Genomic DNA, 27,534 nt, shown 5'->3' with positions numbered 1-27,534 from the left:
CATTCCCCCCCCCCTTCTACAAATTTAGGAAAACAATTCTAACAGCTCTTAAATTTGCGTAAATTTTATTTCGAAAAATGCAGACAAATTTTCTATAATTTTGCATTTGGAAGGACAAACTTCTTAAATTCGATTCAAAAACTTTATAAAATATTACCAATAACGAAGTATTAAATATTGCATTTTATTTCGTAAAAAGCATGTTTCTTTGCAAAAAGGCTACATAATAATGCCAAAATATATATTAGAGAAGGCTGTTATTCTATAAATTATACAAATTTGATTTTTTTACAGTTGAATACATCAAAGTTTATTTTATTTCGAATTGAACTGATTTTAATAATATTTAACAATCATAAAAATAAAAATCATGTTATTTAACAACATAAAAAATATCTGTGCACAACCAGCTGGTAATTTTACATTGTTTTAATAGTGTAACACAATATTATACAATATTTTTTTTCTCAAATTTTACAATATCATGTGTTATTAGGAACATATTTATAATATTTCAACAACAACAAAAAAATTGTTTATAAACAAATTTTGAACAAAATCATGCTGAGCTTTCAAACTATTTTGGAAACAATGAGTTTATGCCTTTTATGCTCTTCAGCTCCAGTTTCTTCCTTTTCTTTAATTGTTGAATATTTTATAAATATTAACTACGCTAACATAAGAAAAATAGGATGATTGAAGCACCGTTGGTGACGATGAGATACAAATTCTTTCACGCTGAAGAGAAAGCAAATATATGACGTCATTTATAAATCAGGTAAATGTGTTATATAAACGTATAAAAGATGCTAACTGCAAAGTTTCTAATAGAATTGAGATAGTGGAAAATACGATAAATTTGTAGAAGGCCGACGAGCCACAGGCACAATGTTCGGAAGATCTTCAATTTATATTTTCCACTATCACAATTCTATTAATCACTTTGCAGCGAACATCTATCGTACGTTTATATAACGCAATCACCTGATTTATGAATGGCATTATATAATTGCTTTAAAGTTTTAAAGTAAAGAAAAAAAATTATGAATGGCTAAACATTCCCGGTAGGGTGCGTAGTGTGAAATGGATGCAAAAATTGAGCACTTTTTAAGCACCATACCGAAAAATACTAAGCACTTTCGTATATGCATGAATACATAAACTCAAAAATTGTCTACTTATAGGATTTTTTTTTTTTTTGAAAAATCCTATAAATAGTTTTTATAGAAAAATTTGAAAAAATATCTATTTAAAAAAAAAAATTCTAAAACTTTAATCATTGATTAAAAAATAACTTTTCACATTTTAATCGATGTTTGGATGTTGAATCCAGCCTCATCTTTTATTTAAATTGGCAACATTATCTTCAGCAATAATTAATACAAAGAAACACAAAGTACAATAAAACAAAGCAATACAATTAATACAAGGAAAAATGATTAGAATTAAGAGCAATTTGAATAGAATCAATATATTTACAAACATTAAAGATTAAAATAATTAGTAAATTCGATAAAGATGAGTTATACAAAATTATCTTCACAAGACATCGGACGAAAAAAAATTATGCTACTTATACAAAAAATAACTATAATCAATTACGTATTAGGTGAGAAAACTTTATTAATACTAGATAATGCTGACAGGTTTTTATCAGAATAATTTTAAATTTATATTGAAATTTTTTTTAAAAAAATCATTAATAGAAAATTAAATAACTTCTATGTCTTAATAATTTTTATTTTTTTTATGTGTACAATTTTTAAAAATTTACACTTAAAAAGTAACCGACTGTTCCCCTTCATAATTTTTAAAATACTCAACTCAAATTTTAATATTAAAATGACAAAAATCTGACAGTATTATTTTGCATTGATTAATTAAATTAACTAATACGTACATCTTTTATTTTAACATTATTTTTATTCAAAAAATTGATTATATATGACATTTTCTATTCATATAAATATTTATGTGAATCGAAATAATAAGCACAGAAACTACAACATTGTTATTACAGCTAATTAGATAGGTTAGTAGAGAAACATTATTATTACACAACATATTATTACACAACATTATTATTACACATTGTTATTACACAACATTATTATTACACATTGTTATTACACAACATTATTATTACACATTGTTATTACACAACATTATTATTACACAACATTATTATTACACAACATTATTATTACACATTTCACATTTTTTTTAAATTCTGAATGGCAATTTCAGATTCTACATCTTATAAAATTCCCCCCCCCATCCCTGAGCCCCAGATTTGACAGATTAAAATTCTATTTGTTAATACATTTCATTAGTTTTCCTAAACTTTATTCAATTTCTTATTTTGCAAATACAAAGAAATATTAATCTATATAAATGATTTAGTTATGATCAGAAAACGAACTGCTAATTGAAAATAACAGTTATCTATTAGGTATTCATGTAACAATTGAAGCTGAAATTTGTAGATATTGATAGCTTAGAAGCCCACACAATATGTCTTAGGCCTGAATAAAAAAAAATTCTGTCATTAATTGTAAAAATGGGCATATACAATCCAGTTTACAGTTCTGGATTAAAGTTTTTAAAAAGTTTATCACACGATGTTTAGTTGCGCAACCTACCATTTTTCTTTAAGATAATTAATGCGTGAGTTATCAACTTTGCCTACTTCTTTTACAAAATTAGCAAGGCACTGATGGGACCATTGTTTAATACACATGATTTAGCGACATATTCAGAGTAGCTCTCGATATATAAAAAAATCGTCTCTTGTTCATAAAAAGAATGGTGATCATTATGTTTTACAAATCAATTATTCCCCGCATTTCCTTGTAAGACTTCCATAAAACGCCTATCATATATCTTACAGATGAAATTTTAAATCATTTGTATTAATTAAAGGATGAAATATTCTGCAGATTTGATTAGTGACGGTAATTCTCCCACTGGAAAGTTATATTAGAAAATTAGAAAACTAGCTTAAACGATGGAAGAACATATTTAATGTGGAGAAAACTGAAACAATCCTTTTCCGCAAAATTAATAACAATTGGTCTAAAATTCAGAGCACTGAATGGAAAAATAACAAAATATTTAAGGTTGGTGTTAGATAAACCAACTTGAGGCAATATTATGCTGATTTAGTGGGAAATCTATCAATTTTTCCAAACCGAATGTCTTATTCTAATGGCATAATCTTTTCAGTCAAGGCCTACTTTCATCCTATAAGAGCCTAGGCTTTTTCTGCTCCGGTTCTTGTGTATTCTCCTGAGAAGCATATATTTTTAGGTTTTGGAATTCTACTGAATTTAACCACCTTGCAACAATATTATGTTGATATTCTGAGAAATCTGCCATAGTCTTTCTAAACCGAATATCTTCTTCTGATGGCACAATCTTTTCAGGTTCCAATGGTTGCAGTAAACGACGTATTTCGGCCTCAGAACAATAGTTAATTCTTGCATATTCTAAGGCAGAAATCAGGGCCCATAGTTTAAAATCCTTGTCGTATTTCGCTATTTTTGTAATTTCTTCTACTATATGGATGGGGGTCTGAAAAAGCTCCTCTGTTAATAAAACATTTCTGAAATTATACGAAATTTTTTGGAAAGCGTATTCCTTCGATCCTTTAAAATTGTTTTCAATAGCAATTTCTAGTGATTTTAACACGCCAGCATACTTAACAACAGCGTTCATTTTAAGTTTAGTTTTTCGGAGCAGCTCTTGCTCCTTGAATTCCTTAGCTGCGGCATGGGTTCTGAAGAGGCCAATTGCATCACTCGGAAGATAATCTACATCGCCGTACAGATACCTACAAAGAAAGGAAGAATTAATTATGCATTGCAGATGTTAACGATCAATAAACAATTAAAACATCTGATAGAAGAAAATTGGATTCGATGCCGAAAATCAGATATTATGATATATCTATAAAACAACCAAGAAATAATTGATTAAAAACTGATAAGAAGAGAATTATGAGAATAGCAAACTAATATTAGGAACTGAATTTTAAAGTTGCAAAATTAAAAATTCCATTATCCAATTTAAATTTTTGTGGAAGACATTTCATCTGATTGGCACCTTCTGTTTCTCAAGATAGTATCTTTAGAGGGAAAAGGGGAATATGGGTCCTCTCAGATTCGTTGTTTAAAAGTCGAACATGTCAGCGAGTTCACGCTTCCCTGGAAAATACAAAAATGGTAGCATGGCTGTGACAACCCTATTTCCAATGATGAATATATTTTCTTCAGGAGGGTTGGTATAATCCGGCGATGGCCCTTTTGTAACTAATTGTAAATATTGGGTTATTATTGCGGCGGTTCAGTCAGGACTTGGACGCATAGGAGGGCGGGAGAAGGTAATCTGATTTTCAGGATCGCGCAATTTCCTATATTTTTACAATACACTCGATCTAAAAGTCGAACAATAATATCAACTTTAATACAGAGGTGACTACCTTTTTAATCTATTTTAGTGTTGGTAGATTGATTTTAGAACTAAAACCTTCAAAAAATTGGATATGTAGAGAGTTTGATAAAACATCATTTGTATATAAACTACTAATAGACCAGGAAACACCGAAAAGGTACTTAATAGCAAAGTATATTCAAATAACTGTGTGTGATTAAGTTATATGCTTTGTCTTTTGGCAGAGAAAATTCAAATTTTTCATTCAAAGTAGCTAAAATAAAAATATCAGTACATATATTTATCCATGAAAAGCGAAAACACTACAAGCAACAAGTCTCACATTCGCAAACCAAGTACTATATTTCTGCGAACTCGACACTAAAATCTCACCTACACTTACAATAAATTTTAGAAATGCAACTTATTGCCAGCGATGGATTTAAGCATTTTACGGACATAGGCAGTGTGCACCAGACTCGATTTTTGATGAATTGGTCGAATTACCTTTTCGTTAGAATGTATTTTTAACTTATATTAATGATTTATTTATTTTAATAACTTTGAAATGTATTCATTGGCTAAAATCCTCAAATGGATAAGTTGCTATGAAAACTAAGAATATGTATTAGAATAAGATTTAATAATAATTACAACCGAGTAAAAGCAATAAGAAGAATAAATCCACTAAAAAATAAATTTAAAAAGATTAAGGAAACAAAAAAAAAAAAAAAATTAGATGTTATGAAAAATACTAATGATTTTCAAGTATATGAAGAGGTTATGTATTCTTTCCTAACAGTAAAGGCAAGTTAAAAATGTTTGAGTTAAAGTGCTTTAACAGATGTCTCTTGAAGGCTACACAGTTTATTAACCCTTTCTAGGGCAGTTTGAAGTATGCTTCCCACCAAATTTATCAATCTTTGTATGAAATTATGTAGGTTGGCATGTTCTGACAAATTTTTTTAGTAAGTCAGAAACTTAGATGCTCTCCAGTTCTTTATCTCAGACAAAATGATGTGTCTTGATTTGTCACTTCCTTATTAATTAACCAAATTAAATTAATTAATCAAATTAAATTTATCTAATAAGCTAAATGAATCCCTTTGCTTATTCTAATTTCAAGCCCAAAAATATTTTAACATAATATGACTAGAAAAAAATGGCCCTTTAAAGGGTTAAAATATGTTGGACAGCCGATGTATCCTCACAACAATTATAAGTTGAAGAAGTCTGCGAAAAGCAGATATTTATGTGTACATCGTGTATGTTCAATACGTGCTAAAATAACATCACAGCATGTATTGTTTGACAACGGATTCTAAAACCCTCCGCGTTTTTGCGCATGCGTTAGGATGGGTTTAATTTGTCAAAATAGGGGTGAGAGGACAGATGAAAGGAGGGGATGTTTACGTTTAACAATAAAATAAACTCTGATTATTCACAGACTGAATTAAAATAATACGGTCAGAAAAGACACGCTATTCACATACACGATAAAAAAAAAATTGAACAAAAAATATCTAATAGGGCGAAAATCAAGGTTAAGAATGACGAAGAATTCCGGAAATGCGCTCATCCTTCCGCGCCCCTCCCCTTAATGAGACAAAATTGTCGAAAAGTGGTCGTCTCAAAATACTGAAACGAACAATATTAAGTTTAGAAAGCTATTGTGAAAGACTTGATTTAAAGCCACTGAGTTTGCTATTTGTTTCCATATCCCCCCCCTCCCCTGCCACTGAAAAAAGCACCCAACTACGTAAATGAAATGGAATAGAAAGAAACCTGATCAACTATACTTAACTGTTAATATAATCCTATATAATCCTAATAATTATATTAGGATTAACATTTTTTACAAATGTGGTAATCGACCTTCCAGCGCCCCTAAGTAGCTGCCTAATCAGTATCACGCTTCCACTTAACGCAGGGAATTAAGCATATATTGGCAGGGTCATAAACTTGTTATAGATCTCATGCGCCCAGCAAATTTGACAGGTCTACTCTAAACTAAGACAAAAGATTGCTTTTAGTCTTAAGAGACTATAAGTATTATTTTACTCATAGATTTCCAACCTGCGAGTATTAAGTAAAATCCTGGGCCTTAAGTTGCTGTAGAACCACGGATTTCTACTTTTAAAAGACGACCCAATTGGTTGTTGAACGAGGTACAAAATATACCATTTGACAATGAGTAGATTTGGATAACCGAGTAATACTGAAACATTCGAGATCAGGAAACGGACACTTAACTTCAGCTAGATTTAGGTACGCAATTTGAAAAATGCCTGTAGGAGATTCAGTTGTATGCGAAATCTGTAAAATTATAAGATTGACAAAAATTTTCTGTCATCTACGATTAAAACTTCGAAACAGGTAAAATTCAAATAGATTTTTGAGCATAATTTTTAATTTATAATAATTTTTACTCATATGCTTAGAAGTTAACCCGAGGAATTTGAGAAGAAGGTCATTTAATAATGGGTGACTAAAATTCTCTGGAGAAGACCTCATCAGCCCATTTTCCTATCTTCATTTTGCAAATAATTTCAGTTAAAAATAAGACACCCGAGTACAAATCATACCTATAACTACTAATGGCAGGTTTATTTTTGCGACATTTTTTAAAGAAGCAATATAAAGATTAATTACCTAATCAAAACTGTAAACCCTTGCACGTGAATCTTCGGGTTTATTCTAATTGCATCACCATAATTCTTTTCAAACAAGTTTCGGAATTCGGCATTCACACAAGCAAGCGGAAGTCGATGGGCAGAGACAATATCTAGATTGGTCTCTGGGCCAACTACGAAGCTGACATCAGTATATTCACCGATTTCCAGGTCCGCCAATAATGCCATCCTCATTTCATGATTGCATTCTACTGTCCAAGTTGCATCTTCTGTGCAACTGCACAGAAGAGGCACAGCCGATTCTACCGCTTCAGCGCTGTATTCTTCCAATTCAGTGCTGTTTTCTTCCGCTTCAGCACTGTCTTCTTCCGCTTCAGCGCTGTCTTCTTCCGATTCAGCGCCGTTTTCTTCCGATTCTGTGATGTTTGTTGTTTCTGTGCAGTTTTCTACCGCTTCAGCGCTGTCTTCTGCCGATTCAATGCCGTTTTTTTCCGATTCTGTGAGGCTTGTTGTTTCTGCGCGGCTTTCTGGGCTTTTTCTGCTGTAGGTGGTGCCATTTCTACTGTAGGTTTTTCTGCTGTATGTTGCACCTTCTCTTCTACATGATGCCTCATTATCTAGAAAGAATGAAATTTCTTAAGTTATAGAAAAGTTGAATTTGTGTTTAAATTACATGACATTTAAATTACAAGACGCTTTTCCGCACGCAAGGAACAAAACATTATAAACGTGCCTATGATACCGAGTTTCTGCAAGTACTTAGATGCGATGCTTTTGAGTATTTAACAGAGTTAATAAAAAATTTACATAAATATGAATCTCACCATATTGATGAAGTTTAGTTCAATTCATTGGCTTCGAACTGGGACCTTCAACTGCGTCTCTCATGCAGCTGCAGAATAATAATGTAAATTACAATTAAAGCACTAAAATTCCAGTGCCTCTTTAGACGCGTTCAATGGAAATTTTTTAGAGAATGTTTTGAACCGACCGTATTTCTTCATTTTTCTATGTATTTTGAAATGTAATCTGAAATAGAGGAAGTGAGTATTTTATTTGTTAATCACACTGGTTAAATGGATAACTATATCTACGGGGAATCCGTTTACTGCTCAAGATACTCTTTAATTTCTTTCGTTTGGTGTCCCAGAGCAATTTTAGCGTGTTCTGCTGCTGCAAATGTTCCATGATATTTGTACGAAGTTGTTTTTCTAAATTGGGTAATAAAGGTAATCTACTTAATAAATTCGGATAATCTGTTTTAACCTAAAACCAAGATACTTGGACATAACAGATAAATATATTTTTCTAACAAAATTATTAAGAAATCTTGCTTTTCAGATTTAGAAATCAGTTAAGCTAAATTCATTTGAAGTTCTAAATTTCAAATTGTTTATCGTACTTCATGGGGGGGGGAGGATATTTTTAATTTATTGAAGACACGGTAAGCACTAAGCGTCCTACTTCCGAACTGGTATAGAGTTGCCACTCAATTTGGGGAAAAAAATGCCTTGTGTTTTCTCTATACGTATAATCAAGATACGTGGAAATGCACGAATAGCACTGCTAGTTATAATGAAATTTCATTTTAAGGAGTAGTAAAAGAAAGGAAAGGAAGCAACAATTTAACATAATTTGAAATGAGTAGTATATTAAAATAGTATATAAAAATATATAATATATAAATATAATAGTACATATTAAAATAGTATTAATAGTATATTAAAAGAAAGTTTATACTTACACACACACACACACAAAAAAAATCCCTTGATTTATTATCCAGAATTTAGCAAGACAAAATTTATATATTAAAGGGAGATATAATACCTCTCATGCTCTTTAATTGTATGTCACACAAAATTAAGCACTCGGGTAAAATAAAACACAAAACATTTTTATTATCGTGATACAAATCATTTGATGATCACTTAACAAAAAACATTACAACGCACGATTACTTGTTTTTATTTATTCATTTTTGCCAATAAATTTATTTGGGCAGAAATTTGCACATTTTTCAGCCATCACTTTCATGAAGTTAATCCGTAAGAAATAAGGTATGACACTTTTGTACGGCCTAACATACATTTTTTAGCTATTTCACTTTCATATGTAAAAACATTTCGGATATATCAATAAATGCATTAAGCAACAAGTCATACATTCATTTAGTGTGACGCAACAAGTTTTAATGCCCATAAAAATTCAGCTTTAAATTATTAAAACGTTTAAACAAACATATTAATATAACGTTTATAACAATGTATTTGAAAAAATGGTAAATTAGCATAAAGAGCGTTTTAAAATAATGTATCGTTATTTGTCTCTATTATACAACATTTGATGCTACATATTAAAATAAAAATAAACAAATGTACATAATAGATCAAGCTGATTTCAGATTACACAAGCTGATTTTATTGCGTGAAATATCTCTTGTTGATAGTTTCAGCTTTTCAAAATCAGCTGAATAGCATGAGCACTTGTTATATAATCACTTGAAATAATCGTACTGACATGATAACATATGTATGTAGATGAAATTACGGGAAAATTGATAATGATTTCAGAATCATTAAATTTTTTTCATGAAAAACATTTTTCTTAACAGTTGTAAATCACTTTTAAAAATGGCAACAGTACTTAATCAGCTATGTTATGTATAAAAATAGAGTTAAATGGTAAGGGATAATTCGATATTAAAACGAATGACCTGGTAATAGATTAGAATAGAAAATATATCGTGTAAACAAAAAAAACTGCTGATTAATTGTCTTCTAATATCGATTTCGTGTGACTTAATCGTTCAATACAGAAAATTGTTAAAATTCTGTAACAAAAAAAGCTATCGATTTTACAGCGTTGAGTAACAGTGTGCGAATTAAAAATATCTGTGAATATTATTATAAAAATATTTTAAAATTTTAATTTCGCATATACCATTGTACTTTCATTACAATTTACAAAAAACAAAAACTCTCAGCATTCTTAATTTAATATATTTGATTATTTTGGTTTCTTTTATTTTAAGATTTCAAATTTAACTTATTAGTGGAGTACTACATGAGTTATTTAGTACATACAGTTATTGAGTTACGCTGATAAATTAAATAGATTTTTAATCAAAATTCCAATAAACTAACTTTACAATTCTATTCCTTAATATACAGTATATTATTTTGATTTTGGAAACGTAGTTGATTTAACGTGTTGAGATAAGAATAACGCTGAGCGAATATCATTTGTTACTTGTATGGAAAAAGCATGTGAGATTATTGATTAGTTTTGTGATAACATTATCGGTATAGATAAACTATGAAAGCAGAAAATATGTTAACTAAAAGAGAAAAAAAAAATATTTAAGTTCAAAAGAGAAATTGCTAATGGCAAATTATCTCTAACTTAACAATTAGCTTATTTTTAAGTCAAGTTATTTATTTTAAGATTTTATCTGAAAATTATCTAAATTCTGAAAACACAAGAAAAGTTAACCCAAAAGTCATTTAGTACAAGAAATGAGAGCAATCTGAAAACGACTGAAATAGTCTTTGCCAACTCAAGTTGACATTATGAAAAAAGATATGAAAGACCGAATCACTTTAGAAGAATGAAATGCATGTTTTTGCGCGTCTTACAGTTAAAAAATGGACTCTGTGATATTAAATAGCAACCGTTTTAAATAAAGAACTGGTTCACATCGAATATATTGATTACTAGGTCTTTAGTGATCACCTGGTTTGTTCGGGTTGATGGTTGTTAAAATTTTCAGTTTGATATTTGTAGCTTCCTCTTAATAGCATCTTCAGCAAAGTATTTTGAAACTTCAAATTTGGATACACACATTTTAGACTAGCATATATGATTTCCAATGTGTAAAAAAAGTAGGACAGTCGCTAAAATATTTTTATTTGGTTGTGCACAAGTAAAAGAATAACTATAGTCCATTATTTAATAGACTTTATCAAGAAAAGTTTATTTTGTTAAAAATTGCGTTATTATTATTTTTTATTTTTCTTTCCTCAATGCCTAGAGCAATATCCTTATATGATTTTCAAAAAAGAGCAATTTTTGGATGTAAAAGTGATGGAAAGATGTTAGACAGATTGCTCTATTGCGTATACTGCACGTCAGTTCCAATACAATTTCTAACTTCAGAAATCCAGAGAAAAATTACAGTTATATCTAAAAAGTTAAAGTTTAGCGATGAAATAAAACTTGCATATCAGTTTAAAAAGAGCAGTGGAAGTGTTGCCAAGGCTCGAAATCAAGCAGGGCGTGTTCATTCGCGACAAACCAGTTTACAATTACATAAAATATCCAAAAAATTCATTTTCAAACAGCGGAAACATCATTCAAAATGGAAATCTAGAACATATTGATAACAGTGTGGGGAAAGGCAACGACCATCATTAATATGAAAATATATTTATTAAAATTACAGGGACAAAACATTACTAAACTAATGTAAAACACATAAAAAGATATATGAGCGTGAGCGGTACGTCTTACTATCAAGCTCTCGTCTGCCACTTATGGCGGGAAAGCATCATGTTATCAATGACGCCATACAGGATATGAGATCTGTTAGCAGCTCCCACAACAGTTTATCTTGGGCCAAGGAACACATGCCATGGACTACAGAATGGAATTCTATATTTTGAGATGAGAAGTATTTCAACATGGTCAAATCAGACGGTTATCAATAGTACTGGCATTGTTTGAAGCATAAAGAAGAATTTTATTCATCTCGACAAATGGGGGAAGGAAGTTTAATGATCTGGTTAGCAGTTGGATATGGAGGAAAAACAAGTCTAGTCTTTCTCAATGGTAGACAAAAGTAAACAGACTATATTCAAGAGCTAAATTCTAAGCTTTTTCCATATGGCTCTAAATTAGGAGAAGAGTGGCTGTTTCAACAAACCGGAGCCTCCATTCACACCGCCATCGGGAGTTAAAAATTTGTTCATTGCAAATAATGTATAGGTGCTATCATAGCCATCTAAAAGCCTCTATCTTAACTAAGTGGAAAACATCTGGGCATGCTTGTTCATTGAGTATTTGCTGGTGGAAAACAGTATGAATTCATTAAAGAGCTGCGAGAAGCATTGGAAAGCTCATGGAACAATTTTTACCAAACAGAAATCCAATCTTTGGTTGATTAATTACCAAACAGAATATTCCAAGTTATGGAAGCTAATGAAAAGAGTATTCATCACTAATATCGTTTGCATTTCATTCATTATATAATTGTCCTTTAAAAAAAAATTACAGTTTCAAAAAATAGAATTTATTTTTGTCATCGTTAATATTTTATTTTTAAATATCACTGTAATGATATCAATACTTTCTTGTTAAATGATCTGTAAAATGTTGCCCATAAAATTACTTTCAGTAAAAACTCAAAGTTCTAATTCAAATTCTTATAAATCTAATAATAAATTTTGGAGTGTAGTATGCTACATTACCAGATATATACTTCATTTTGAAGATTATATCTGGCCGTTTATTACTAAAAAAACAATTTCAATAAGAGTTCTTAGAAATGTTTGGAGTTGCAATACAAAATTTCAAACAAAAAGAATTATTGCAAAATACTATTTAAAGATTTCAAAACAATTGAATAACAAAAACATCATAATCGAATTAAGTAACATAGTAATATTAAGATATCATGTACGGTAATTAAATGGTATTATTATGGTATATTATATACTAATTCAGCGATTATTAATACGATACCTCAATATGATAAAATTGTTTATTTAAAAAAACATGCAAAACATTATCTATATTATATTACATTTTCTGTCATTTTCATCAATATAATTATCCATTATCTTTTCCCAGCAGATTCTGAAGGATGATTAATTTTTCACTGTATCACAAATTCTTATAATTTCACTATATTTATATGTATCAATTTAATTATTATAATAAATAATAATTAAATATGTTATACAATTAAATTCATAAATTTCACACATTTAGAAACACCAATTTATTTTTTTAGAGTCAAATATTAATTTCTCAAACAATCAGCTACTAATGAATTTATGTCTGGGAATAAAATCATTTAATAATCATTCATTGTTTATTCGAATTTAAATATCAAATTAATTAGACCAATAATAAAAATATTTATAATTTACGGCATACAAGCAAAATAATGAATTTTCTCGAAATACACAAATTATATTTATTTATTAATTTGTGTATTGTGAAATTTATTATATTATTAAAGATCAAAATGATTAGCTCAACAATAAAAATTATTCTGATAATTAGAGCATACGAGCAGCAAAGAAAATTTCTCATAAAATGATGGCAACTACTCCTCCATTCACCCTCACACACAAATATCTTTACTATTTTATTCATTTATTTATTTTGTATCTTCATAAGCAGAAAATAAAGTTAGTATATTTCAGTTTAAATTTCCTTCCCATAAAGCTATCTGAAAGATTAAAAGTCGATTTTTTTTTTTCTTTTTTTGCGATACGATTTTTATAATATACGTGCAGAGATAATAAATAAATAAATAAATAAAATAAAAGTGAGCGATCTGTGATTAAATTTCACTTGTACAGAAATGGCAATCACAATTTCAGATAAAAAAAGATATGAACTCAGCTCGTATTGTTTAGTTTCGTCTCTTCGCGTCACGCTACTGAACGCAATAGCAGAACAGAATACAGAATCTCAAATTTAAAATGAAGTCTTATTGTGTTGTATTTATTTTATTCATACAGATTTTGCGGTCTACAGCATCTTATAAAACAGGTAAATTTTTAATTTCTTGATATCTGTTGGTTTAAATATAGAAGAAAATGTATTGTAGTTACTGCCACAACAATAACTAAATAAATAAAAAATTTCTAGATTAAGCATTCTTAAATTGCTGATATAAACTCAGGGATTAAGTAACATTATTGAGAGTCAAGAAATATTTCCCAGCGCTATCTGGCTCTTTATTTATTTATTTTGTATCACAATGAATTCTTCAAGTTTTTTGTTAACAGAATAATTTAAAAGCCCTGATTTAACCTGTTAAGTGCATTCGACGTGTACACACGTCAATCCAAATCTTCATTTTGGCGTGGTCGGTATGTAATTTTTATATAGTAAAACTGAAATCTTATTAGCTTTATTGCGATTTTTTACAAAATTTATTATGAAATCATTTGTATTGAGTTCGACGCGCATATGCGTCATCGCTTGACTTTAAAAATAAATCCGTAATTAATTGGTTAAAGAAGCCCTGATCTAAAAATTAAAGGCTTATAAACAGTAACTTAAAACACTTAACTAGGGTCACCCAGAAAATATTACGTTTGCCAAAATTTTTACCACGCCTTTCTTCAGATTCTCTACTAGGTCTTAAATAATTTTAAAAATCAGCATGGCTTAAAAAATTTCATTGAAATTCTTTCAGTTATTATTTTACTATTATTTCATTTTAAGTATGATAACACAGTGGTTTGTATTTATATATATGTAAGCATTATTTTGTTTGAAGCAGAAGGCAGGTTTGAAGACATAGATGAGACATTTTACATTTTAAAATTAATTTTAATCCATCGGGAAAGCATAATTATTTACAAGAAGGCGCGGACATGGCACGTCCGCCATAGTGCGTCACAAAAGCAGAAGTGGGGAAGAAGAGAGAAATAAATTATTCCTCGTCTTATATAACATGAGATATGGATAGGGAAAATATTTTTTTACAGTGCTAATATATTATTAAGATTCGGATAGGGATTTCTGACGCATGTCAATCACAAGTAAGGAAAACACAGGGATTTTTTTAAATAAGAATTTATCTCATCAGCGGTATTTTGTCCCTTCACGTGGAGTGTGGGAAAGTTAGGCTTTTAGCCGATTTTGCAATTTTATAAAGCTTCTCTTGAATTAATTAAGTAGAGAAAGTGGAATTGGATCATGAAATAAGAGAAAAGTTTTAGAATGAAGTTACTATGGGCTAAATTAAAATAAAATCTTGGAAATTAATTAAATTGAAATTAAGAGTTTAAAATATCATTACATATATATATATATATATATATATATATATATATATATATATATATATATATATATATATATATATATATATATATATGTAATGATATTTTAACTCTAATTTCAATTTAATTAATTTTCATAATAACTTCATCTTAATTTAGCCCATAGTAACTTCATTCTAAAATATTCTCTTATTTCGTGATCCAATTCCACTGTCTCTACTTAATTAATTCAAGAGAAGCTTTGTTAAATTGTTGAATCAGCTAAAATCTAACTTTCCCACACTACGCGTGAAGAGATAACATACCGCTGATCAAGCAAATTCTTTTTTAAAATCTCCCTGTGTTTCCCCTACCTTGTCCACCCGTATAACGAAAATCCCTATCGAAATCTCATAATACATTAGCACTGTAAAGAAGTATTTTCCCTATCAAAATCATAGGTTATATAAGACCAGGGATAAAATGTCCCAAGAGCTCTTCCCACATTCTTTTCTGTGTGCTCGTCGCTTGTACATATGCTTGCTTCTTCAAAATGAAATAAAACGACGTTCACAAAATTAAAAGTATCTTCATTGTCTTCAAACTGCATCATGCTTCACAACAAATAATATTACATATATATATATATATATATATATATATATATATATATATATATATATATATATATATATGTATATATATATATATATATATATATATATATATATATATATATTCACAAAATTGTACAATTATCATTGATTTACCTTGAAACTAACATTTGATGAGGATAACATAATTTTTGTTCGTGGGAACATATTCCCTGTAATAAAGTACAATGGACATTTGTTTCCTCCCCCCCCCCCAACCTCTAAAACCAGAGGTTAACACCCCGAATGGCCAATTGTGTCGCACCCTCTTTCTGAAAAAACGCCTTCGGCTGCAAGCATCGAAAAATGGGCTCTGAAATGTCTATTCATCTTTTACTTTTTATTATTATTATTATTATTCTACCTTCAGCTTCTGGTAGCTCCCTCTTCTAAAGATGTTTTACAGCACATTATATTACACTGAAAATTTTATAAACAGACATCATCTAATGATAATATATACAACATATTTCTGCTAAAATCAAAGACAAAATACAGGAGTTTTATTCTTACAGAAAGCGGAGGGAAAAGTCTTTCTTCAAGAGACAAAACTAATCCTTGATCTATTTTTTAAAACAAGTAAATACATCAATCTTTCAATTATACTAAAATTTAGCCTTTGCATCCGAATACAGAGTAAAATTTCTGATAACTCAAATAAAAAAGATAGCTTTCGCGTGAAGCACAACATTAAAGTTACATATTTATTTGTACTTTCTTTGTGAAAATATTTTTAAGTGTTCTGCTAAATATTACACTCGTACATAAATTAATTACGGAAAATTATTCGCTTTCAGACCCTGGCTAAAGAACATACTAAAAGCATACTTGTATGCTTCAATACAAATCGTATAGATCAAAGAATTCCATTTTCACAAGAGCCCACTCTTATTCTTGCCCAATGGCTAATTCCAAAACAGTTACTTAAGAGATAACCATAACAAAAATGTGGAAAAATGCTCTAAATTAAGTAAATAATTATTTCTGTTCTTTGAGTCAATCAATGTTCTTCTGAAATTACTACGATATCTAAATTTTTATACGGTACCCATGTCAAACATTCGCCTCTTCCATTCCTCTGCCTTTATCAACAACATCTAGACATCAATCCCAATCTAAGAAAAGGGGATCAAAACGACATATTTGTTTTTACATAGTAAAATCTGGAAATTCACAGATAATGCCAAGGTAAGTGGCAAATAATGACTGTTTTGTCTCAAGCATGTTATTTTCACAGTACCATGGTACAGTCCGTAAAAAAAAGTATCCGGACTCTTCTTATTGGTATATATAAAAAGTATTAAGCACCTTTGTATATTCATTTGCATTTTTGTATACACATGCATACGTAAACCTGCCTATTTTCTAAACAAAGGGTGTTTTCTGTTTTAGAACAATGCATAGTTTCTACTGAAACTTTTTTAAATCAATTTTAAATATGCATTATTTCAAATTTGGATACATATATTTCTTTATCTGCACAACGCCTTCTATTGTAAAACAAATTATATCTTTCTGGTTTTGACAAAAAGGGTCATAAAAATGAAAAAAAAAAAAAAAACTATCATTTCAAAAAATTAAGTCAATTTTTATAAGACCAACAATAAAAATCTGTGACCTTTTCAAATATTTCTTAAAAGTAACAAATTATCAGTTAATTTTGATGGATATCATTTCTTCCATGTCGACACTGATGTAGAAGCATAGCATTACCAAAAATTTTTGTAACTGAATGTTATATATGAAGCAGGAAATTAGATTCGACATGTTTGGAATGGAAAATGCAAATTTCTTCCTCCACTAACTTACCATATTTAGCAATCTAGAACATTTTATTTGAGGCCTTATAAAACTAAAAGCTAAAGCATTCCAGGATGGCTACCGTCCTAAGATTAGCAAAACTGCCACGAAATTGACGATAGAACAACACTGAATTTTTAAAAATCTGACTGATTTTTTTAAAATCAAAGTTGTTCAAAAGAAAAGAGCTGAATTTAGAAACAGTCAGACTATAAAAAAAAATATGTAAACGCTTCTTACTTCATAAAGGATTTTTTCGAACATTTAACACTTCAAAAATTTAATAAATTCCTACTATCTAGCCTATATGCAAAAATAAATAAAATTTTCTTACTTCAGCTTTAAAAAAAATATTGAAAAAGATTACTATTTTACAAAGAAATGAAATTTTTAAAAACCATTTCTAGTTTTTACAACTGGCGGAAACAAATTCACAAAGCAACACAATGGCCTTTAAAAAAATTGTATACAGTAATATTAAAAGTGATTAGTGACTTCTTTCCAGATTTGTAATATTTCAATGATTTTGACAGAAAAATCTATTTAGCAAGCACCATTATTGTAATATTCTCTTTATAAAAAAGTGAAATTTTTGAAGTTTTTAAAAAACTTATAACTTTTAATGTTTCTCTTCTCTTAACTTTTAATGTTTTTTATTATTATTATTTTTCAACTGATTTTTATTTTTTGGATTATTGGCAACAAAAGTTAGAATGGAATTGAAAATATGATTGTTTCCAAAAGGTTAAAAATTATTTTTCTTAAAAAAAATGAAAAAAGCCTTAAAAAGTAGAGATTTTTTGAAAAAATAACTAGAACTCTCAGACCTAAACCCGCAATAATTCTCAGAGTACACAAAATTTTTCTAGGCTCTATCTTGTGAACAAACAAAAGAAGCAAAAAAAAAAAAAAAAAAAAAAAAAAAAGGGTTAGGGAAAAGGAAGCATTTGCGTTAACAAAAAAAAGGGGGGGGGATGCATTGAAAGCTTGTAAAGGCGTTAAACAAAAACCAATAATGCAAAGCTCAGATTTTATAATATGTAATTCCCATGCTTAAAGAACACACAAAGACGTTATTTAAACTAAATATAATTGGAAATATTTTTTTCTTATTCAAATTATTATGTTTTTGCATAAGATCAATAACACTGATTACGACAATAACTTAATAACTCGATTTAATTTAAACTTAATATTTCGTAAATGTTTTGAAGACAATAGACTTCTATAAAGTAATAAAAATAACAATAATAACAGCACAAATTAAAATAAAAAATAACCTTCTTTACACACCAAACCTTTTAATTTTTGATCAGTTTTAAATCGGCACAATCAGTTAAGTTTGTTTTTCGGTTACGTGACTTTAATACTTCACTGAATTCATTTTAAATATCTACAATAATATAGTATGGTGCAACAAAGATATCTTCAATTTTATTCATAATACTTGTATTTTGTAGTCTTAGATCAGTGTCTAGAGAAGTCTGTTTTTCAGAATTTTGTTTTCATTACTCTGCTATCTCTTCAAAATATTGTAATTTAGAAACTCAAGGATGTTTCGGTCCAGTTATTTTGTCAACAGAAGATTGAATAAGAAAACAACAAAACATTAAATTGCAAAACTTCTAAATAATTAAAAAAAAAAAAACTTTGTGCAAGAAGTAATATTGATTTTTAAAAAGTACTGGTTTTTGAAAATTTATGGACATTTGATAATAATGAAAACTCAAAATGAATGCAGAATATAAACAGAAACGATCTGAGTAGTGAGATATGATAACCATTTCAACAAAGGAATTGATTTATTAAAAAATATTTTTGATAATTAACTTTAAGAATGGGAAACTGTTCCAAATGAAAACGAAACTAAGTAGCTGCCATCAATTTCAGAATGGCAATTTTCAAAAAACTTCAAATATTTTTAAAAACATAAAATCTAAAATTAGTATCAAGCTTCCCTAATGTATGGGTCTTCGCAAAATGCAATAAAATTTTTTTGATAGCTTTTTGTTATTTTGGGGGTATGTGTAGCTTTATGAAAGCTCTGTATTTAGAAGAAAAATGAAAATAAAAAATACTAGTTCATACGTTTTTAAAAAGTATCTTTTGAAACCAAAGCGAGACAATATATTGCATTGTCACAAAATTCAACAATATTCATCAAGTAGAGAATCTTATTCAATGAACTGCTATAAAATTTAAGAATTTAAATTAAAGCAAAAAAAAAGCATTTATTATTATTATTATTATTTGACATTAACAGCGGTAAAATCACGTGACTCAACGCCTCTAAGAAGCAATGCTATTGTTTTGAATTTTATTACAATAAAAATTATTGTTACAAATCGCATCCAAAAATACTTTTTCAAAAATTACTAAGGTTTAATTACTAAAAATTAAAACTCTATTTTTATTTTTTAATCAATATTGCCGCTAAAAATTCTATCTTATTGGGTCTCTAATACCCAAAAAGCAACTTTCTACAAAATTCCATGTTCTTTACATCAATGGTTTATGCTGCGTGTTACTCTGTCAATCAGGACTCATATCTGTACGGAGACGTTTCACCGGGAAACAACAATAAAAAATGTGTATTTATAAGAATTAACAGAAAAAGCAAAATCCGTTTTTAAAAAATGACGGAATCTGTATCTGAAAAATAAAAGTTATGAAAAACGTTTTTTCCCCTCTTCAAAAATTTTAAATACCAAATCTAGCAAATTTTTTTAACTACAATTTAGCGACATTAGTCTAACAAATAATAATTTTCAAATAGATGCAGAGTTAAAAGAAAAAAAAACAAAAAACACTGCGAAACAAATTATGATCATTGAAAATTCAATGGCTCCAAGGTACAATTTTATAGTTCAACGGATTCTGAGACGACCGCATTTCGACGACTTCATCTCATTAAGGGGTGAAAACGCGGAACGATGAGTGCATTTCCGCTATTCCCTTTGACCTTGGATTTCCCATATTAGATACTAGCATCTCCTCCTTTCATCTTTCCTTTCACCCCTATTTTGACAAATTAAACTCATCCTAACGCATACGCAAAAGCGCAGACGGTTTTACAATCCGTTGCTGAACTATACCATATATTTTCATCCTGGATTCTTCTCCGAATTCTTCCCTTTTGTTGATTCATCCGGTAAACAAACCCTAATGACCCTGTTTCCGATTTATCGTATTCAACATCTGGGGAAACAAAAACAAAAAAAAGTTTTCTTTGCATTCCTTGGGAAAATTACACACTTTATAAGGGCCCTTTCTCAAAACTATGCGCTTTAAAGATGTTTAAATATGGTTTTCAAATTTAAGCACTTTTTATGACTATAATTATGATCCTGATTTATCTGGATCACAATCACTTCAGTCAAAGAAAAATATCTTTCTAATACTTTAAAATTTTCAACAACTAACACTCAAAATAATAATATTAATTTAGCAATATTTAAAAAATATTTCTATATGAAGGCATAATTTCATTTCTTTATAAATCATTCTTCCTTTTTATTCACATAATATGACAAAAACCAAATTATTAGTGAAATATTTATCTTTAAATTTTAATTCAGAGTTTCAAGTAAACAAATATAGTAACATCATATGAACATCATACCACTTTAAATGGTATTCACAAATTGGTACAAATATCATTCATAGCACGCAATTTATGTACTTTTGAAGGTAACAATTTAGTAAGATTGTTAAATCCAAAATGTAATTTTAGTTTAATTTCCTTAAATTATTAATTTTTATTTGATTCATACTTTACAAGACAATATATTTGATATTTCGGAATTATTAGAAACAAAAATATTAGAGAAAATTCTTTTTCTTGCAGCTTACGTTGAAGACCTTTGCGGCAATAATAATGAAGGTGTTTGGAACTTAGGATCCGAGAATTCTAATTCATCAGGAATTCTAAAATCATCAATAAGCAAACCATTTTTGCAAGGAATGAACTGTACAGTTATAATTCAACCGCCTTTGGGCTTTGGCGTGGTTTTAAGTGTCAGGCATCTTGATTTCAGGCCATTTTATTTGCCACATTGTCAAAGCTACATAGAAGTAAGTACATTTTTTTAATGAAAGATTACTTTTTAATTAATTTAATACTCGACATAAAAGCAAGGAATAATTGCCAGATTGTTTATTTTATATGATTTGTCCCCAAATATGTTAAAATTTTTATTGCGACTCTAAAAGGCTTGTGTTATTATTTCTTGTGGTCATCCAAGATAGCATATATTTGGGGAGTTTTTGGACATCTGGCACAATTTTAGGGTGCTTGGCGAGATGTCGGATGTCATTTTTAAAACCTCAAATTTTCATTTTTTTTTTTTTTTTTTTTTTTTTTTTTTTGAAATGCATATTATGTTACTGACCTTACATTTACTAAGATTTTAATTTGAAACAAGATTAACAGTCAGTTATATGCATTTGTATGTACCTTGTTTCAAATTACATTCAATATTTGTTCTACTGATGGGAAAGGAGTCTAATTTCCTGTTATATCAAGATCATCTTCAACCTCTGAATCTCGCTATTTATAAAATACAGTATTCCCCTCATTTACACAAAAGAAATGAACGATGATGTAAAAGAATAATGGTGTAAATCTGGAACATAATTACCACTTAACCCAAATAAACTAATAAAAATGTTATAAATGGCAGCAAAACTTTAATATAAGACAAGGAAGTAAAAGAAGGATAATATTGTATTTACTTCAGAGCCTATCAGTATTTATGCCAGTCACATCACAAAATAGTAAAAGGAATGTACTTCAGTACTTACTACAAAGTTTACTCCTTTTTAAGCAATACCAATATCCATATAGTTTGTTTGTTTTTTATATTTAACAGGCAACTGCTTAAATACATGCTGATTACTCACTGTTTCAAAAAGATTAATAATAGCTATGACCATGTTACTTGTTAAGAAATCTGAGCTGGATTTTCTACAAAGACCAAAAATATTAGAATGAAGTTATCTTTCATGATAAAATAGCAACAAGTGGTGATACTAGCATCAAAATCTTCTAACTTAAAAAGCTGATCCCTCCATTATCTATTTATAAAACTTAAGAAATTACATTTCCACCCAATAAAGGAAGGGGGGGCTAAAATGTATTTGCACTCAAATTTCATGAATCTGAGCAATAACAGAAAACAGTTAGCATTTTTAGATTTTCAGATATTTGACACATCATTAGAATTTTAATTGGGAATTTCAATGGCTATGACCCATTGAAAATGTCTATCAAATAAAATAATTAAGGAGCAAAAAAATTTTTTTAATTCACTTGTTTATTAATTAAATGCCTTTCAATTTGAAAATCGGTATCATTTCAATACAACATTTTTCTACGCATTTTCCTTTACTCTTGATTAATTAATTTATACAAACATATATGCATGATTAATTTTAACAAGTAGAGGAGAGTTGGGAGGAGTGGGTCAGATTTCACAAAAACTTTCTTAATTCACTAGTTTTGATTTAGACTAAGCCAGCAGTTTATAAAAACTAACAGTATGTTCTATTTTTTAAAAAATACAACAGTAAAATAAGAACAGTTTTTATTTGTACAATTAAAAATTGTAAAATTTTTGTCCCACACCTCCCTTATATGAGGAAGGTATAAAACACATATAAAGGAAAAATGGAACAAGGGTTGAAAAAATTTGAAATTAATAAATATAGTATTTTGATATCTTTCCACTCAGTGATTTATGTTTTTGGACAGGCCAAAAAAGAGTTAATTGTGAGATCTTCATTAGTGCTGCCATATCTTGAAAGCTTTTATTTTCTTTTACAACCATTGCCAATTATAGAAATATGTTATTATATATTTCTCTTTCTGGATGCTTTGATATTTGTGGCATTTTTTATAAGAAAATATATATATAATTAGTAATTCTTTTTAATTTAGAATGGCAAAAGCTTTAATAAATAACTTTTATAGCTTTATTTTTTCATTACTTAATATTAATTATATTGTTTATTACTTTATTATATTTATAGTAGAATTTCCCTTAACAAAAATTCAGTTGTAAACATGATTTTAGGTAAAAAAATAATTTTTTTTGAGCGTGAAATGATACAAAATACTCTAGTTTGTATTCATACTTTATATGATATAGTTATTAACAACAACAAAATAAAATATTTAGAGACACAGATGTTCTTAAGTAAGTTTTAGAAGAAAAAAAATATATATGTTTTTTTGTTTTGATTAATGGAAGCTTCGCTTTTTTTACTGTTTTATATTATATACATATATATGTGTGTGTGCATGTAATGATATCTCTAAATCTAAATTAAATCCTAATTAATTTCCAAAATTTTTATCTTAATTCAACCCATATTAACTTAATTCTAAACTGTTCTCTTATTTCCTGATTCAATTACACCTTTTTTATTTAATTAATGCTACAGGAGCTCTGTAAAATTGCTTAAAAGTGTGTGTCGTATACTAACATATATTTTTAATAAATTCATATAATCAACTTACTATTGTATTGTAAAACCCCAAATATTAATTTTACTAATCAATATTAAGGAAAATTAAAAGCATTAATTGTTAGCATATTTAGCTATTTACGAAAAATATTGAGTATATATAAATCGAGTATATTCAATTTCTCACAATGCAGTATATTCTTTTAAAATGCTTATCACATAAAGCATGCTATATTTAAGCTTAATTTGACTATTAGTTTATAAACACTATATCTTTGAGCTTTTACACATTTAAAATATTATGATTTTACAAATAATAAGACTGAAAAAAAAATAAGAATTTGCAATTACTTCCGCAGCATAAAGATTATATTTTCTGTTTAAACACAAATAATATTATAGCTGGTATAACAATTAGGATCAAGCAAGGGGCTATAGCTGCTCTATCTATCGGAGAAACTAGAAATTGATTCTAATCTTTTATTTAAGTTTCTATCTATAATTTATTCAGTTGTCCCATTCCTCCGAATTCTACCCTACATTATATGAGTGTTTTCCTTATTCCATTAAATATTAATACAGTTAATATTTAAATTAATATAAAATATAAATTTATAAAAAAATATAAATATAAAAAAATTTCAATTAAAGGACAAAGTATTTGTTTTATCAAATTAATTTAAATATTAAATTTATTATTGCTTAATAGAATAAAGGAAAATATATAAATACCTTTACCTAAAATTTTAGTTCATACCCTGTTTAATGATGCAAAAAATAAGTTTTTATCTTAATTTACAGTGTAAGAAAAGTATTCTTCAAATAAACAAATTATATATATTGATAATATAGAATGAACTTAACATTAGTTCTATGTATGCAAACATTCTGCATCTCAATTAATACTTTTATAATTATTTGTGTCATTAAAATATGTATATTAATTTTAATTTATAACTTCTTATGGTATTTATTTATAACAATTCATGAAGAACATTGGTTTTATCTATAAAAACTAATTTGCTATATTCCATTCACTAAAGTTGTTAAATCATATAACTTCTCCAAACAATGATTTAGAGTCCTAATGACTGGTAATTTAAAAAAAAAATCATTAAAATAAAAATAAAGATATTATAGTAAATTTTTGAATGGCCTGGGAGTCCAGTTTGGGTAAAATGGTTGATAGATAATAATGATTTCAATTGTCTGACAGATAATTAAATATCTGAGGGTAAAACAGTATATTCATTGAAATACACTGTAAATATCACAAAATAATATTATATAGATCAGTTTTACTAGCTCATTTTTTACAATACATAAAAATAGTTTTCCATGAATGATTTATTTAACTAGTGACGAAGACAAAGGAAAATATGGAGCTTAGGTATAATAGCGTTTACTTGGCGATTTTCAGATTACGCCAAGATTGTCAAACTGCATTATATATAATGCAACCATCTTGGCGATATATCTCGGTTACTTAGTGACTCTATAATCTGGGGTTGCTATGCGATATATCCAAAATATATACTATTAAGCTTGAATTCGATGAGTTTAACAAAAAGAAATAGTAAAATGAAATATAAAAAATTATATATTTCTGCAATATTATTTCTGCAATACATATTATACACCATATATATCAAGTAAACAAAGGAAGTACATTCTACGCTTTTGTTCGCCATTTATTCCTTTCCCTTCCAAATGTTTCAGTCAAAAATGGATAATCCCAAATATAAATATAAACTTTCTGAGCACCAAAGTATAAATTTGATGTAAAGAAAATAACAAAATACTTATTATTAACAGGTAGCATATATAATAGGATGTATCACCCCCCCCCCCCTCTACTAACCAATGCCGGAATAAAAACGATTCCTGTTAGCACCTATGTGTTTCTTCACCATGAAAATTTTTTACAAAATAGTCGAACAAAACTATAAAAAGTTTAAAATTTTTTATAAGGTCAAATTTTAGAACATAAAAATACAAATATTTTATTGTATGCATTTGCCAAAAATAATAATTAGTGTATATTTGCAGTAATAAGAGGCGATTTAAATATTCTACAGCACAAATTTATTACTTTATTTGGTTAAGAAATAAAATATAACTTATTACATTTCATAAACTTCAGGTATTTCTTTTTTCTAAATCACTAAATAATTTCTATAAGAAATATGCAAATTGCAACATATTCATGCTTTTATCGAATATTTCAGAAATACATACATACTCCTTTATAGTTTTAAATCTAGAAACATTAAAATGAATGTTTAATTGTGTAAAACAAATTAAAATACTTTCCAATGACCTCAAACCAAACTGCAAAAAATAAAAACACAATAACGTCAAATTTGTACTCTGAACAAAGCATCATTTTCAACTTCCATTAACAATTTAAATGAAGCTTGGAAATTCATTGCATTGCCCTGTACAAGCACTGAATTTCATTCAACAAACCAATCGAGGATAAAAGAAAAATAATAATGCATAAAATTTAAGGATAGTACATAAAATTTAATTCTAAATTTACACATTGGTTTATTGCCATCAAATTAATTTTTAAAAAAAACCGCGATGCAGATTCAACTTTTCAATGCTCGTTCAAGCCTCAATTACAACTAACATTCATAGCATTATTCCTAATCAAAAATGAAAATCAAAAACGAAAGTCATTCAAAATGAGTATATATAAATAAATCATATCAGGATATTACTCTTTTATTTAGAAAGACGTTTACCTTTTCAGTGCAATCATTATTTCTTTCAATCGAGAATCGCTCATAGTGCGCATGTGTTATAAAAGCAACCTTAGAGGAAGCGTGGCGTCCATCACCACCTGATGGAACATGTCATCCATACAAACTATTTTCCCATTATTCACTTCTAATGCCCCCCCTACAGCTTTTCAAATATTCCTAAAATAAAAACGTGCTCCGGTTAACGAATCCTGATATTAACAGTTTTAATATTGATATGATTTACTTAGGTAATAAGATAATGCTATTGCTTTACGATATCCATGATTCCATACAACCACATCTTCTCAAACTAAATCATGCGATTATTTCAATTACAGAAATAATAAAGTGGACAAAGATGTTAAAAAAGTAACTTACACAATTGGTAAGGATCCATTTCCAAACTGTAATATCAATCTGTACTATAAGTACGCACAAAGTAAATACGTAGTCAGACAGATACGTGCAAGCTTAGACTGGTTGAAAGCAACAGGCGGTGGTAGACAACCAATCGCATCTCACGATCTTCAAACCCTCCCATTATCCAGAGGGTAGGTAGGTTGGAAGTCCCTTCACCCCTCTATGGGGCCTATCTTATCTTCGCTAGAAACGCGAACGGAGGAATTTCTAATACCGCTCCATTTCGAAATTGCTGAAACCTGTGGAAGATAGTAATCATTTTTTTATTAAAGGGATAGTAACAATTTTATTAATGAGATAGTAACCATTTTATTAATGAGATAGTAATCATTTTATTAAATTATTTTACCTTCGAATAAAAATATCAGATTAA

At 28.4% G+C, this 27,534-nt stretch overlaps 2 protein-coding genes across 2 annotated transcripts in view; one reads left to right on the top strand and one right to left on the bottom strand.

Annotated features, from left to right (window-relative positions):
• Positions 1–250: 250 nt before the first annotated feature.
• Positions 251–27,226, bottom strand: LOC129958397 (uncharacterized). Its single transcript, XM_056070869.1, has 3 exons — positions 27,120–27,226; positions 7,084–7,681; positions 251–3,832 (listed from the first exon to the last, which is right to left on the bottom strand). Exons 1-3 carry the CDS (start codon positions 27,136–27,138, stop codon positions 3,244–3,246), a joined length of 1,206 nt encoding a protein of 401 aa, XP_055926844.1. The 5' UTR covers positions 27,139–27,226; the 3' UTR covers positions 251–3,243.
• Positions 13,674–27,534, top strand: part of LOC129958399 (uncharacterized) — a 44,518-nt gene continuing 30,657 nt past the window's right edge. The window contains exons 1-2 of the mRNA XM_056070871.1: positions 13,674–13,847; positions 21,371–21,597. Coding sequence (XP_055926846.1) covers positions 13,778–13,847; positions 21,371–21,597 — 297 coding nt within the window. The 5' untranslated portion in view covers positions 13,674–13,777. The remainder of the gene's footprint in view (positions 13,848–21,370; positions 21,598–27,534) is intronic.

This window comes from Argiope bruennichi, chromosome X1 (assembly GCF_947563725.1).
Source record: "Argiope bruennichi chromosome X1, qqArgBrue1.1, whole genome shotgun sequence".
NCBI classification, from domain to species: Eukaryota; Metazoa; Arthropoda; class Arachnida; order Araneae; family Araneidae; genus Argiope; species Argiope bruennichi.
The sequence above is the reverse complement of the archived record's forward strand: the minus strand, read 5'-3'. Positions and strand labels throughout refer to the sequence as shown.

What these genes read in the sequence shown, in the direction of transcription:
- LOC129958397 (XM_056070869.1), bottom strand. An exon ending in GGGTTTACAGTTTTGATTAG is followed by an intron (nt 3,833 to 7,083) that starts GTAATTAATCTT and finishes CTTTCTTTGTAG; the next exon opens with GTATCTGTACGGCGATGTAG.